Source organism: Muscardinus avellanarius (assembly GCF_963383645.1).
Source record: "Muscardinus avellanarius genome assembly, chromosome: 2".
Taxonomy (NCBI): Eukaryota; Metazoa; Chordata; class Mammalia; order Rodentia; family Gliridae; genus Muscardinus; species Muscardinus avellanarius.
Window position 1 is genome coordinate 97503596 of NC_137787.1, and position 16261 is coordinate 97519856.

The 16261-nt window shown below is 37.8% G+C and overlaps 1 protein-coding gene across 1 annotated transcript in view; it reads right to left on the reverse strand.

Moving 5' to 3' along the window:
* The window catches only part of THSD7B (thrombospondin type 1 domain containing 7B), a gene marked incomplete at both ends in the record, with an annotated part of 783939 nt that overhangs the window by 96997 nt on the left and 670681 nt on the right, over positions 1-16261 (reverse strand). Inside the window, one exon of the mRNA XM_080689965.1 lies at positions 12530-12680. Within this exon, the coding sequence (XP_080546091.1) occupies positions 12530-12680 (151 nt within the window). The remainder of the gene's footprint in view (positions 1-12529; positions 12681-16261) is intronic.

Sequence of the window (16261 nt, forward strand, 5' to 3'; positions counted from 1 at the left end):
TATGATTTCATGGTTAACCTGTATTGTGAGTGTTGTCTCAAAGGGTTGAAGCTTTCAGACGTCAGATGGTGGTATGAGCACACAAGAGGAACATCTATTAAAGCCCTTTGGATGGTCATAAACACACACGGCATGGACCCATCTGATTCCCCCATGCTAACTAGATGCATGAATGTTACCCTAAAGCTGGGTCCCCCAACTTCGTCCCCGTTCAGCTCAAAGCAGTTTATGACTGACTTGATGTCCTTATTCCTTTGCTAAGGGGTACATTCATGTGATAGAAATGAGGGAAGAATTAATGAAAATTGAGCTCATGTTAAATGTTTATAAAATTGTAAAACTCAAAATGTATTTTCTGTATCTGCCTTTGGCCTGACAGGTGTCAGGAAGTTACTAGACAGAGGGGTGAATGTATCAGTATTGGAAATGGCTTAGGAAGATTTGAGAAAACTCTGATTATTAATAGATATATTTCAGAAATAATTGTGTCAAAATGGTAGACCTGGAGAGAGAAAGGCTTGGCTTTGGTCAGGAAGCAAACAGCTATTGAAACTTAGATTGACTTAGCTAAAAGTAATTAGCAAGTCAATAAGAGAGGGGATCTAGGGCTTCCTCTTTCTAAAGACAGATCTACATGATAGTCTAGGGAGGATGAAGCAGGGGGTTGACCTTCAAACTTCCTGAAAGGAGACACCTTGCCACACCTTGCTGGGGGAGGTACCTTACAGGGTAAGGGGAGGTATCTTACAGGGATGTTGACTATGTCCGAATTATGTGAAAAAGATGGAGGTCATGGGTATAAAAAGTCCGATCCATGTGCTATATCTTGGGGTTTTGAATTGCCTCAGACCAACCCCCCCATGCCATTCCGGTATGGGGCTGTAACTATCTTCTGTATTTCTATCTATTTAATAAACTTCTCTAAATCTAAAAATAAAAAATAAAAAATAAAAAAAAGAAAGAGGAACTGAACATTAAGGAAACAAACATTTACAAGCCTATGTGCTAAATAACATGGTTACAAAGTATAGGATTAAAACAGTATTATGAAAGCAAGGAGAAGATGACAAATACCATCGCTATACTATATTCTATTCAACTGTTGGCAGCCTATAACTTTTCAATTGACTAATGGCAAATCATAAAACAAGAATATTGAAATATATAATCAGTAGGGCTGTATTATTCACTTATATTTATAATTTTTTTTTTTTTTTTTTTTTTGTGGTACTAGGAGGTTCCTGGAAGCCCTTCTACCTCTGGACTACACTCCCAGACCTATTTTGTACCAGTATTGGGAATGGCCTAGGAAGATTTGGGAAAGCTCTGATAATTGATATACTTCAAATGTAGTTGTGTCAAAATGGCAGCTGACATGGGTAAAGAAAGGACTTGATTTCTGCCTAAAACAGGCAGCTATTCCAATGTAAATTGACCTAGCTCAAAATAATTGACAAGTCAATAGAGGAGAGCTAGGACTTTTGCTTTCTAAAGACAGATCTAGGGAGGATGGGGCAGGGTTTGACCTTGTCCTTCAGGAAAGAAGATGCCTTGCCACACCTGGCTGGGGGAGGTACCTTACAGGGTTAAGGGGAGGTACCTTACAGGGATGGTTACTACCTCAGGATTATGTGAACAAGATGGAGATCATGGGTATAAAAAAGGCTGAGTCCACGTGTAATTCCTTTGGTGTACTCATTTGAGTCATCCCTCCAAGTAAGATCATACAATGAACTAAGTAATTTGAATGCCTTTATATAATGATCAGGGTCAGTAGTATAACTTCCCAAATCCTTTTTAATTTCTTTCAATTCTGCTAGTGAGAAGAGCTGGTGGACCAGCTTCAACTTCGTTCTTCCTCCCCCTATTGACACGAGAGGAAACATCCCTCTCTGCCCCCAAGCATCGGGCACCTCCTGGGTCTCCCGCATTACTGGGGTTACTACCCTGATGTGGAGGGACCTTGGTCTGGTTTGGTCCTATAGGCACGAGAGGGGATCCTGCGTGTACAGTGGCTTCCACTAGGCCCTCTTCCTGTTTGTTCTGTCCTATTTGTTCTTTAGATTCTGTTTTTGCCCAGTTACCACAATTGCCCCAACCTTGCATCTTTTAAATAACTCCGGATGTTCCAGTAGAAAAACAATTGAAGATAAGATATCTCTGTCCATTTACCCTCCTTTCTACAGAATAGATATAATTGCCTTATGGTTTTGTAATTTAGACTTCTCTGGGGGGGGCACGTGTCTTTGTCCCCTAGTGAATACTGCAGCCATATTTGGGTATAGAAAAATATGAGAGCTTTCTTCTTGAGCATTTTAGGGTCAAACTTTCCCAATTTTGGAGAACACATGCCAGTGGAGATCCGGATTACACCTTGGAGTGCTGGGAACCCATCTGAGAGGAAAAGGGTCAGAGCCTTGCACTTAAACCAGTCTATCCTAGCATTTAGGATATTTCCTAAAGCTAATGGTCCAGCTGGGGATGTCCAGCTGTCCAGCGTGGAGAAGTATGTGGCTGTACTTTCCACCAAAAAGCCTGGGGTGGATATGAAGTTGAGCCACCTCCCTTCTGTTCTGCTTTCCCCAAACTTTCACAGCACCTATCCCTTCTCTCAATGAGGTTTCTAGTTGAAAATATTGCCATTTTCCAAAAAAATGGTCTTATTAATGTGCTTCCCTGTGCCTATTTCACTCCTGAAAAGACTAAAAAATTCCCAAGTCGCCAGCAGCCAGGCATGGCCTTTCTTTGAACTGCCTCCTCTGAGGGCTTTTTTCATGCAAATTGAGCTTTTCCTGCCTGTTGAATACTAAAGGATCCCTGCTTGGTGCAGCCACCACCTAGCAGGCCTGCTTGGCTGAAACCTAAGCTAGTTGTTTTTCTTTCTTTCTTTCTTTCTTTCTTTCTTTCTTTCTTTCTTTCTTTCTTTTTTTCTTTCTTTCTTTCTTTCTTTCTTTTTTGACCTCTTGGAAAAGTTTACCCATTCATGCTTTAAGATTCGGAACTCTTACATGTGGCTATGGTTGCCAATGGCAACGCTTCCTAGATGCTGTCTCTAAAAACCAAACACACTAGCTTATCTTCCTAGAACCTGTTTTGAACTACAGAAAAAAAAAAAAAAGAAAAAAAAAAACTACCATTTGCTGGCTTGCGTCTCCTTTCTTAAGGTGGGCCATGGGCATTTCTCTTTAGATTTAACCTTGTATAGGGATTTTAACAGTGTCCCATCCATAATGTGGGCAGAATGGATGGGCACTCATTGGGCCTAACAAGACAATGGCGGTTTCTGAGAAGCCTCTATAAGGACCAAGCACTAGCCCTGCTCCCCTTATGTAGGCATAGGGCACAAGGATCTTACCCCCGAAGGGTGCGGATCCCAGATCGTGTACTGGTGGCCACTAAGCCTTGTATAGTAAGCCAGGAGGAGGTCCTCAGTCCGCCATTGTCCCCTACACTATTTAATGGGGAATTCTCCCCTCCCCTGGAGATTCTGCCATAGGTAGTCAGTGGCAAGGGCGTCTCCATGGTTCCAGAGAGCTCGTTGGCATCAGCAATCTAGTCATCCTCTGAGATCTGGTTCCATTTTGGGGAAGGTTACTGACCTTCAAGATGCAGTAGTTTTAGGGCCACCGTAGGCTGGAGTTACCATTAGCTGTATAGATATCCCCACATTGGGCGCCAAGTATGTTGCAGTTGAAGTGTGTTTGGTGTGTGTGGGGAGAAGTAATTCCCCCACCACAACCACACAAACAGAAAAACAGAGAAAAAATGCGAGTTCTTGTTCTGAGCTAAGTATAAATACACATTAGCCCAAACTCTTGCTGAAGATTTAAAGAAGTTTATTAAAAGATAGAAATATAGAGAATAGGAACAGCTCCATAATAGACTGGCATGGAGGGAATACTCGAATGAGTACACCAAAGGAATTACACGTGGACTCAGCCTTTTTTATACCCATGATCTCCATCTTGTTCACATAATCCTGAGGTAGTAACCATCCCTGTAAGGTACCTCCCCTTAACCCTGTAAGGTACCTCCCCCAGCCAGGTGTGGCAAGGCATCTCCTTTCCTGAAGGACAAGGTTAAACCCTGCCCCATCCTCCCTAGATCATCATGTAGATCTGTCTTTAGAAAGCAAAAGTCCTAGCTCTCCTCTATTGACTTGTTAATTATTTTGAGCTAGGTCAATTTACATTGGAATAGCTGCCTGTTTTAGGTAGAAATCAAGTCCTTTCTTTACCCATGTCAGCTGCCATTTTGACACAACTACTTTTGAAGTATATCAATTATTTTCTTTTGAAATATATTAATAATCAGAGCTTTCCCAAATGTTCCTAGGCCGTTCCCAATACTGGTACATATTTTATATTTTTTAATTTGGAAACAGGGTCTCTTAAGCCAGCGTGGCTGGCTCCGAACCAGCTCGATCCTCCTGTCTCTGCCCCCCAAGCCCGGGGATTACAAGCTTGCACCACCAGCCCGGCTATATTTATAATTTTATACTGAAGGCTGAACCCAGAGGCATTCTACCTCCAAGAAACACCCACAGCCCAATTTTATTTTTTATTTTGAAACAGGGCCTTACTAAGTTGCTGAGGGTGTCTCTCTAAGTTACTTAGGCTGGCCTCAGAACTCTGATCCTTAGTACTGGGATAACAGGCATGCACCACCACACCTGGCTTCATTATATATATATATACACATATGTATATAATGTGTATATAATGAATGATAAATAGTGAATTATATATAATATGAATATATATTGACAATGTGTGTTTGTATGTGTACATACATATACATATATTCATATGTATTTTTTATTGAAAATACACACACACACAAAACAAATTTTGGGGATATATTGGCACAAACATTAAAACCATATTTAAGTTATATGGGCTAAAACACAAAGCAGAAGTATTATTGCATCATTCATGTCTTACTCATAGACTTTTCTTCAGAAAAGCTTTTTCTTCAGAAAAGAAGTGTCAATAAGGAAATAAAAAAGAAGATACAGAGAAACAATACACATGATTATATCCAGCTGATCCTTGGCAACAATGTCAAAAACATAAAGTCTGAGAAAAGACAGCCTTTCTCAAAACATGGCACTGAGAAATCTTGGATAACCATATGCAGAAAAATGAAAATAGACCTCATTTCTCACTCCACATAAAAGTAAACTCAAAATAGGTCAAAGACATAGAAATTAGATAAGCATATGTCCAGTATTTTGTCCAGTTTTTTATGTCTTTTGTCCTTTATAAAGGTGCTTTCAAAGGCGCATATATCCAATCTAACCCAAATCCATCCATTGTTGATCAATAAAGTAAACATTCTCTGTCTTCTTCAGTTCTCTTGGAACTGGCCTTATAATCTCACTAGTTAATTAACTTCTGACACTCTGTATGAGAACCGTGCTTTTAAGTTTTGAAAATTATATATTTAAAAAGTTTAAAAATTCTGTGGTTATGTTTACTTGTGATCAATCACTATCTCTCAGGAAGACAGAAGTGTTTTGAATGGGTAATGCAAATGTGGTATGCACACACAGTGGAATTTATTTAGACATAAGGAATAAAATTAGGTCAGGTCATTTGAAGGAAAATGGATGGAACTAGGAAATATCATGAGTATCAGAAAGTCAAGGATTATATGTATTCTCTTCTATATGGAGGCTAGAAAGTATGATTCTAATCATAAACTAGAAAGTATTTACTAAACATAAGAGACTTCAGATAAACCAGGAGAGAGCTCAGTAGAATGTTGTAATGGGTTGAGGAGAGAAAGGTAGAGAGAGGAAAAAGGATGATTAAAAAACTGGACAGTTCAAATAATCTGTAGCAGTATATGAAGTTATTGCTACAAATCTCACCAACATATATGGAGAGGGGAGGGAAGAGGAGAGAATGGGGTGGGGTGGGAAAGAAAGTACACCAAGTGTTATTGACTCAAAGTGTCAATTTGAATCTAACTATGGTGTATAATTACAATGCACTAACAACAGCTAAAAATAAACCATACTGTGTCTCAAAAAAAGAAGTACTTATGAATGAAATTCCACAAATGTGGGATATACAGTCCTCTCTGGTTATCTGCAAGAGATCGATTCTCAAGTATGTTGCATAAATGGTATAGTATTGGCAGTAACCTATGCACATCCTCTTAGATGCTTAATTTATCTCTAGATAATTATAATACCTAATATAATATAAATTCTATGTAAATATTTGATACATTATTTAGGGAATAATGAAGAGAATATTTATGCATTTTCAGTTTAGATATATCTTCTTCAAATATTTTTGATTCTCTGTTAGTTTAATCAATAGATATGTAACCAAAGAAGAAGAAAAGAGAATTGGGAAGGGGTGAAGAAAGTATGGAGCTCATTATACATTTTCGGGGGTTATTGAACATTGAACCCAGGTGTACTCTGCCACTAAGCTACATTTTCATATTTTCTCTTTCTCTCTCTCTCTCTCTCTCTCTCTCTCTCTCTCTCTCTCTCTCTCTCTCAACAGGGTTTCAATAATGTGCAGGCTGACCTGGAACTTGCAATTCTCCTCTCTCAGGAGTACTAGAAATTCAAGTACTAGAATTTCAGTCATGAGCCACTGAGCTTGGCTTATTTTATTATTTTTAACTGAGAATTCCTGTTATAAAATAAACAGGAGAAAGTAGAAAGCTAGGGTGAGAGGAAAGAAGAAGGAGAATATTAGAAACAATAGAGCCCTTATTTTGTACTCCAAGTTGACAACATTGAGAATGAAAGAAATCAGACTACATAAAGAAGAATGACAACAAGCATATTAAATTTCAAAATATGGAGCAGCACAGAGACTGGTTTTATCAGAGTTTCATTTTCTATACCAAAGCATGAAATGAGAAACCCTTCCTGCAGTGCTTTACATGGTTCTGGAAATAAGACTACTTCTGAGTAATATTCATCCTTGCGCACAAGGGGTAAAACACTCCTCCGCAATCCACAGGGTAATGAACTATTGTCTTCTGACAAGTGCTCCAACATCAATTTAGCAGAAGAAACCAGAACTTTCAGTCCAGATTATAGAACATCATCATCATTCACCTCCTCTGATTTTCAGGGGGAGTCAAAGAAAAGCAGGAGGCAGCTTGAGGGACTGACCAGTTAGATAAGGCATCCAGAGGCAAATCCAGGCTCCCATCTGCTGCTAAACACTGCTCGCTTGGAGAGGTGGGGCAGAGGCCTGGAGCTGAGAAGTAGCACTAAACATCAGAGGGAACTGTTTCCCTGAAGCACAACTTACACAAGCAACACTAAGTGCTGACAACACTGAGTCATCAGTAATGAAATGTCACTGCCTGTGGCCATTCTCAGAAATAATGCTGGAAAACCTTGAAAGAAAGGTAATTTTTCTTTACTTCAGTTGCTTAATTATGGATCACCAATCAGAAAACAGGTAGGTATTTCTCCTTTTTTAAAAAAATTATTGCTGCATGTAGTCATACATCTTAATGGGGTACAAGATGGTAGAGGCATACATGCACACTTCACTCATTTAGCCCTTCCCCAATTTCCACCCCATCCTGTCCTTCTCATTTTTGGCCTAGTGATTGACTTTGATATGTTTGTGGTGGCAGTGTTCTGCACTGACATCCCTAGTGGATCCTACATCCATAACAAGTTAGAAAGAAGGATCAAGCATAGAAATATAGTGTATTTTAGATGCACCATATAAGACTATAATGAAACTCAGATTTGATTACCCTTTAGCCTTATGTAGCTTCTTTGCTAAGTCTTCCTTGTGTCCCTTTAGAGATCTTCTTGGTGACAATACAAGGATCTGCGTCACTGTCTGATCATGAGGGTTTGTTTGGACCACTTTCAATGAGGCTCCCATTCCCCCTGTGTCAGAGGGAGCTGCAGGAGTTCTTACCTCCCCTGAGCCACTCAACTGGAGCTGAAGCAATAAAAGATCAAATAGGTTCCCTAAACCCAAGGCAGCTCTCTAAAGACAACTTCTGAAAAGTACACAGCAGTTTGGAATTTCATCTTCAAGCCCTTCTTTCCTTTTTGCTATCAATATTGTTGTTTAATAAATTTCTTCAGCAGACTCCCAAGGAGAGCCGTAAGTTTAAAAAATCTGTATTATTTAATGGAATTTTTTTTGTGTGTGTGGGTCTGGGGATGGAACCCAGGGGCATTTGACCTCCGAGCTACACCCCCTGCCCTACTTTTTATTCTTTATTTAGAAACAGGGTCTCACTGAGTTGCAAAGAGCCTCACTAAGTATCTGAGGCTGTCCGCGAACTGCGATCCTCTGGTCTCAGCCTCCCGAATGCTGGGACTACAAGCGTGCGCCACCACGCCCGGCTCTAATGGAAAATTTTTGTAAAGATTCATAGAATAAATGAAGATAACCATACGTCCTTTCAGATATACGAATGGTTTTAAATGTAGAAATATGCAAACCTCTCTTGAAGAATATGTGATCTTATGAATACCATTAGTTTGATTTTAAAGTATGTAGAATGAGGACAAAAGCTAGAAAATAGAGAAAACTGTGTGATAAATAATGAATTACTAAATATTTATACACATATATTTGTAAGCACTTTGATATATATATGTATATATTTATACACATAAAACATTTTTAAAGTGCAAACATTATTGGGAAGTTCTTTATTTGGTGTATATGTGTGTATGTGTGTGGGGCATTCTATCTCTGAGCTACGTAGCCAGTGATTTTTATATTTCATTCTGAAATAGAGTCTCTCTAAGTTGCTTAAAGTCTTTCTATGTTGCTGAGGCTCCTCTCCTCAAACCTGCTAACTTTCTGTATCAGCCTCCTAAGTACTAGGATTATGGTATGCTCCAACATGCCCAGTTTTTGAAGGTTTTTGTGCATACAATTTTATAAGCTTCCTTCCGAATTAAAGCATTGCAGAAAAGTGAGGGAGCTGGAGTTAAAATAATAAGAAGAAATTATACATACATAGATTTTGGAAACAAGAAAAACAAGAGTGTGAAATAAATCAAACACATGGTTTTCCATTTTCTTTAAAATTTTCCTTGAATTGTGTTTGGTTTTGCTCGATCCATTTATAGTTTCCCGTTCTTTCCCACAGAGTTTTAAAATGGCCCTAGTACAGTTTTTAATATTGTGCTGGTATTGGAAAATTGCTCTGGTATTACTTTCTAAAATGTACAAAGCAGTCAGAGCCTGGGAGCTGCGCAGCCACTCGGGCAGGGAGGGGTGGCAGCTGTCATAATGCAGAGTTCCTCTCATTCTGCTTTGTCCTAATTTTTATCCATACTAAAGCCTTTAGCCCTAAAAATATGTAGAGAAAATTTTTAAAAATCCTAAGACCACAGTGACTCTATCAGGGGCATTTTAGAGCCATAAAGAAAGGGCAGAAGCCAGGTAGATTATTGACCCCTGCACTTTGTAAGTGCACTGCCCAGAGGGAAAGAAGCACCACCTAGCTAATATATAATTTACTCTTTCTATTTTCTACTGATTTTGTAATAAAGACTTGTTAAATCTGTAACAAGATGCCTATTAGTTTTAATTTTCCTATTCAACAAAATTTAGTGGAATAGAGAAAAATAAACCACAGCTCCATTACAACCATAATAAATATCTTTGCCTTTCTTGCTCTTCTAAATTGTTTACAAATGGTAGGGACGGACAGGTCCATAAATCTAGTCATTTGAAGGTGTTTATAGGATGCCTTATTTGGGAGGAGTACTACTAGACTAGAAAAAAGACATATTTCAGTAAAGAAAGTACATTTTATTTCTATAAAATTGACTAATAACTTATTTTGTATGGGGGGAGAGATTTTCCTGGATATCTTATAAATATACTCTTGTTTCCCAATCACATTGTAAAAGTGCAGGGGACCTTTGGCCTTCTGGTCCTTTATCCAACTTTAACTCTCCCTCCTTCTCCTCCTCCTCCTCCTCCTCCTCCTCCTCCTCCTCCTCCTCCTCCTCTTCCTCTTCTTCCTCCATCAGTATTATATTAAATAATATTCTAGTATTCACTTTATACATATTATCTATCTGTAAACCTCAAAGAGTATGGAAAACCAGCTATCATTTTCCTTATCTCCTGATAAGAAACCTGTAACTCAGAAGTTTAAGTAGCATGCCACTGTCACACTTAAAAGCACATTAATATTATTTATGTGTCTGACTCTAAAGTATTGCCCTGGGAGGCAGAAAAACACATTATGAGTTGGTTCCATTATCATATGTCATACTATTGATTGTCAAAGGAGATTTGTTAAAATAATAGTAAATACAACCTTTAAATTCACACAGGAGATAGAGAAAAATTATAAAATACGTGTTTCCTCTTTCTTAGGAAATGTCCATTAAAGTGCTGAGAGTGTTAATTAAACCTTAGGCGGGATGACTCAGCTCCCTGCCTTCTCTGTGAACACTGTCATCCCCAAGCACAGAAGATGCTCCTAGGATGCAGGATGCAGGGGCATTATGCTAAAATCTTGCCACTTGTTAAAATTATGCAACATGTGTAGGTAGATAAAGGAAAAAGTGAGGCGTGAGCTCAGATTATCAGTCCTTTTTCCATTTTGAAGAAAATCTTCATTTGCACTAAACAGGAGCAGGGTATCTGAGAGAAAACAGGGCCATTGTGGGCAGACACCACAGAGTGAAAAGACAAGTATAAAACATCTCAGCACAGTGTTGTTAGGAAAGCGCTAAGTATTTTCCACACCATATTTGTTACATAAGACATGCTCCAGAGAGTTATGTTGTTGTCAAAGCTATTATTTTTTTTGCTGTTATTGTTATAATGATGTAACATTGAAAGTACACAAAGCAGTTGGAAGAACAACCCTCTCGTTTCCTACTGACAAGCAAGTAATTGTCTATGTTATCTTCCAGACACATGAAAGGAGGCTAAAATATTTTTCCATCTCCAATTTCTAAATACTAGAAAAATAACATGAGTACTCATGGAAGAACAAACATTTTTTTAAAAAACCACCCCAAAGAAACAAATGCAGATTTCCACCACAAGCTTGTGCAAAAAAAACCTACAATAAAAACATTTAGCTCAGTGGTCAGATATCGTGACTTAAGAAAGCAACATTTTCATTGCAAAGTGATTTGGGCTTAACAGAGTCTTCTGTGAGCAAATTAGAACAAGAAGCAAGAAAGATCATGACCTCTACATTTAATTAAACTTGTTCAGATCACTAATTCTTCTAAGGTTCATTAATAAAAAGTGTGTGCTAGCATACTCTCTAAAATGTGAAAAGATATACTTAACGATGGTAAAATTATGTAGTTAAAACAAGCTTTGCCCTTAAAATAAATATTGTGTTTTAAAGAAAAAAGTATTTGGTCTGCCTCAATTAAGGTCCATTCCCAGCTCAACAGTAAATATGGAACTTTGTGCAAATGACTTAGACATTTGAAGTATCAGTTTCTTCTTCACCATGTGTAGCAGGATTAGTGCAAAGACTGAAGGAAATAGTTCTTAAATATACCTTGTTCAAAATATGTGGTCAATAAATATTAACTTACATTATATTGAAATTATATAAAAAAATAACAGACCTCAGAGTGCAAGAATACGACTCCACAGGTTATTCGTGTTGGTTTCTCTTCATCATAATATTACATTGCCCTCAAAACTTAAAAAATAAAAAATAATAATGATGGGAATTATCTTAAACCTGTAATACTTATTAAGAAATACACAATAGAAAACTGGGAATGTAGCCTACTAATTGATTTCAAAAACATTTTCCATTTCCACAGTAAGGTTTCTATAATCTTTCTATAAATTGTATGACAGTTGAATTCAGTTTATCCTAGTTTTTTCCCTCTTTAATATCTAGAACCATATAATGTTCCTAAGCCTCATTTTCTTTTTCAATTTTTATGCAGAAACAAAAGGTTAAAATATCAGAATTTGCCCTCTGGAAAATAATGATGAACTATGCTACTTGAAGAACAGTTATTTTTGACATATTTCTTTCATGTTTCCATTTTCAAAAATACTAGAAGACACTTTTTTTCCTGTCAGCTTGGAAAGAAATAGAAACATAGTAAAAGAACACCCCATTTTGGGAAAACAGAAAAAGGGAAAAACAGATTATCACTAAGAGAAGCAAATTGTACAATGAAGTTGAGCTCTTAAGGCATAACTTATTTCACCAGGATAAAAATGGAACAGAACTAAGGAATTATAATGAGCATCATTTTGGTGCTTCAGAAGACCCTTTAACAATGGGTGTGCACTCAAATCCTAGTGTCATCATTATAGGCTCATTTTCCTTGTTCTTGTTCCCACAAAGAAGTCCCTGGAAAAAGCAATGGCATTTTAAATTGTTCAGAATCACTTTCAAACTTTTTTTCATTTTTCTGTTTGGCTTTCTCAGAAAAAATTATTTTTCCATGTTACCAGAAGAATGGTTTGCAGAGCAGCCCTGTGGATGTATAAAGAACAACCGTGAAGGCAGCCCTGGAGAACTAGGGCATTGACAAAGGAAGTGAAATTACCTGTGGGCATTTGCTCCACGATCCCCACTCAGACATGACACATTCACTGGGACACAGGAGAGAACAGGACTGGGTTTCCGGGGGAGTTTCATTCCGGCTGCACAGGATCCTGTCCACTGCTCCGCCTCCACTATCAGCTGTATTCACACACCTGTTAGGCAAGACCAAAAGATAGCTTGATTCCCTAAAATGTAGAAGTACACTTAAAACAGTCATGATGTACCACAGCTACTAACCCTCAAAGACAGACTTAAAATACGACAAACATAAAACAGAAAGAAAAAATATACTTCTCTAGCCAGTGAGCCTTTATTGAGTGATAACTCAGAACAGAACCCTTTATTTAGCAGAGAGAAAGAGAGAGAACAGAAAAAAATAATTAGAGAAGACAATGGTTTCCCTTGAAGAACTTTCAGTCTCAAGAGACCTGAAGTATATTTATTCTGGTCTAGCACTGAATAACTGTGCCTTTTACTATAACAAATCTTAAAGGCTTCCTGGAAAGATTCATCATTCTGTAATGGCAGAGTCCACCCCCTCCCTGTGGCTCTCCTAAACCTTTCTAAAACACCTTTCCCAAACCACCTTAATATTTGTCTCATACATTTAAGATCATAAAAAGCTACATGAAAACAATTGAATATATTATTCTTTCAGGCATTTTGTACATGTTAGTATAGAATGGGGAGCATTTGTTCTATTATAAAGCACAGGGCAACGCTCTAGAGTTGTCACACGGCACAGGAACACTTAGCATTGGTTCATTTGCTAAAATTGCTCAACCTACACTATGCCTGGCTTGGAAATAAGCAGGAGATGGTGCCACTAATTATCATTCTATGGTAAGGATTATAAAGATTTGATCATATCAAGACCAAAGTGTTATATAACTGTATACACTCCAAAATACTCATTATTGATGTTATTATTGTTACATATAATAATGCGGATTGAACACAGGTGCATTCCATTTCTGAGATACACCTTCAGCCCTATTTTTATTATTTTTTAAATGGTCTCACTAAGTTGTTGAGGGCCTTGCTAAGTTGCTGGAGCTGGCCTGGACCCAATATATATATATATATATATATATATATATATATATATATATATATATATATATATATATATTCTTTTTTTTTTGCCATACCAGGAATTGAACCCAGGGGCATACTACCTCTTAGATATACCCCCAAGCCCTATTTTTTATTCTTTACTTTAAAACAGGATCTCACTAAGTTGCTGAGGGCCTTGCTGAGTTGCTAAAGCTGGCCTTCATCCAAAATATTTTAAATAAAATATGTGGAAAACATCAAGATTTGGCAAAAATGTGGAACTACTATAATTTTTTTTACTCTGCTGGTTGGAAAATAAACTGTTTCAAAAACTAGTAAGCTGTGTATCCCCTATATAACCTAGGGTTATATGGAACGGTGTACAAGCATACCAAAACAAAACAAAAACTGAATGGTGTATAACAGCACTATTCACAATCTACCAAATTAGAAAGAGTTGAGATGTTCAATATTAGTACAATATATAAATGCATTGCACTAAATTAATTTATTTAAGTGTCACTGTGTTATATAAAAGAATATAAATGACGTTCACAGATACAATGTTGAACAAAATAAGCCAGATACAAAAGAACATGCACTTCCCTATTCCATTCATATGTAGGTAAAAAATAAAGAGCAATATTAACCTGTGATGTCAGAAGTCAGAATAGTGGCTGCCCTGGGGACTGGTTAGTGATTATCAGGGACTTAGGGTATTCTGGTAACATCTTACTCCTTTTCTTCTGGCCTAGTTATGCATGTGTTTTTGCATTGTGAAAATTCTTTCAACTATATTCCCATTATATGAGTATTTCTCTATACTTATATCTCAAAAGAGATTATATATATGTGTGTGTGTGTGTGTGTGTGTGTGTGTGTGTGTGTGTGTTTTGCGGTACTGAGATGGAACCCGGGGCATTTTAGCTCCAGGCTACACCCCCAGCCCTATTTCTTACTCTTTATTTTGAAACAGGATCTCGCTGAGTTGCAAGGGCCTCACTAAGTAGCTGAGGTTGTCCGCTAATCACGATCCTCCTGACTCAGCTTCAAAATGGTGAGATTACAAGTGTGTGCCACCACACCCAGCCTCTCAGAAGCTTATTTTAAAATTACTTTAAAAAATATTTGGTAGACATTTGATCCATCAATACCACTTCTGGGTATCTACCAAAGAGATAGGAAGCCAAACTACCAAACTAATGCACGTGTATCTATGTTCATAGCTGCACAATTCACCATAGCCAAACTATGGAACCAGCCAAGATGTCCATCAACAGATGAATGGATCACAAAACTGTGGGATATGTACACAATGGAATTTTACTCAGCCATTTAAAAATACCTCAGTTACATCATTTTCAGGGAAATGGACGGAACTGGAGAACATTATGCTAAGTGAGATTAGACAGTCACAAAAAAATAAGAAAACAGATGCTTTCCCTAATATGTGAGAGTTAGGGAGAAATGGGTCATAGGAGGAACTCTAAATGAAAAAGGAAATCCTATAGAGGAGCAAACAAGGCAACCTAAAGGAGGAGAAAGGAGGGGAGAAGAGGAAAATCTCTAAACCACACAATGTACTTAAACATATTGAAGTCAACCACTAAGCCAAGCAAGGGAGGGAGGGACGGGGAGGGAATGGGGTGGGAATTGGGTAGGGGTTAAATCAGTGATGTGTACATGTATGTACACACAAGTTTTTTAGCCCTATATGATGTATGAATATAATACACGAATAAAACAAATAAATAAAAACAAAAAAATATTTGGTAGAGCTGGGAATAGTGGCACATGCCTATAATGTCAGCACTTGGGAGGCTGAGGAAGGAGGATCACAGGTTTAAATTCAGCTTCAGCAATTTAATGAGGGCTTCATTTTTTCTTTCTTTTTTTTTTTTTTTTTTAGTGTTACTGGGGTTCCTGGAAGCCCTTCTACCTCTGGGCTACACTCCCAGACCTATTTTATATTTTTATTTGGAAACAGGGTCTCTTAAGCCAGCGAGGCTGGCTTTGAACCAGTGCGATCCTCCTGTCTTCGCCTCCCAAGTGCGGTGATTACAAGCGTGCGCCACCATGCCTGGCCGATGAGGGCTTATTTCAAAATAAAAAAGAAATAAAAGGTATAAGGGTATAGCTCGAGGCAGAACAACCTCCTATTCAATCCCCAGTACCACAAATTTTATATTTTACCTCTGTGTGTGTGTGTGTGTGTGTGTGTGTGTGTGTGTGTGTGTGTGTGTAAAATTTGACCTGCTATGTACAAGATTCTTTGGCGAGGCTTTTAAATATAAAATTATTATGTATTATTAATGATTCATTACTACATATATTTGAGAACTTCCTATGTACTGGGCCCTTGGCTGGGTGTTGGGACTCAGAACTGAAAGAAAAAGATACCCATGGTCCCTACCTTTATGGGAATTTTGTTCTATTTATATTGATAAAGACAAAAATAAAATGACAATGTCAGTGACACCAGTGGTATCACTTTATTGATCTGGGCACTTCAGGTATGACATAAGGGCAGAAGTGATTATAGAGTGTTGCACTGGGGAGCCTGGGACTCCCCAAGTCACATTATGCAAATGGATTGTACCCTGCACCTTAGGAGTTTTTTTAATATGGTGAAAAATAAAACAAGTTTATGAGTTGTTAAGCTATAAAAACTCAATAT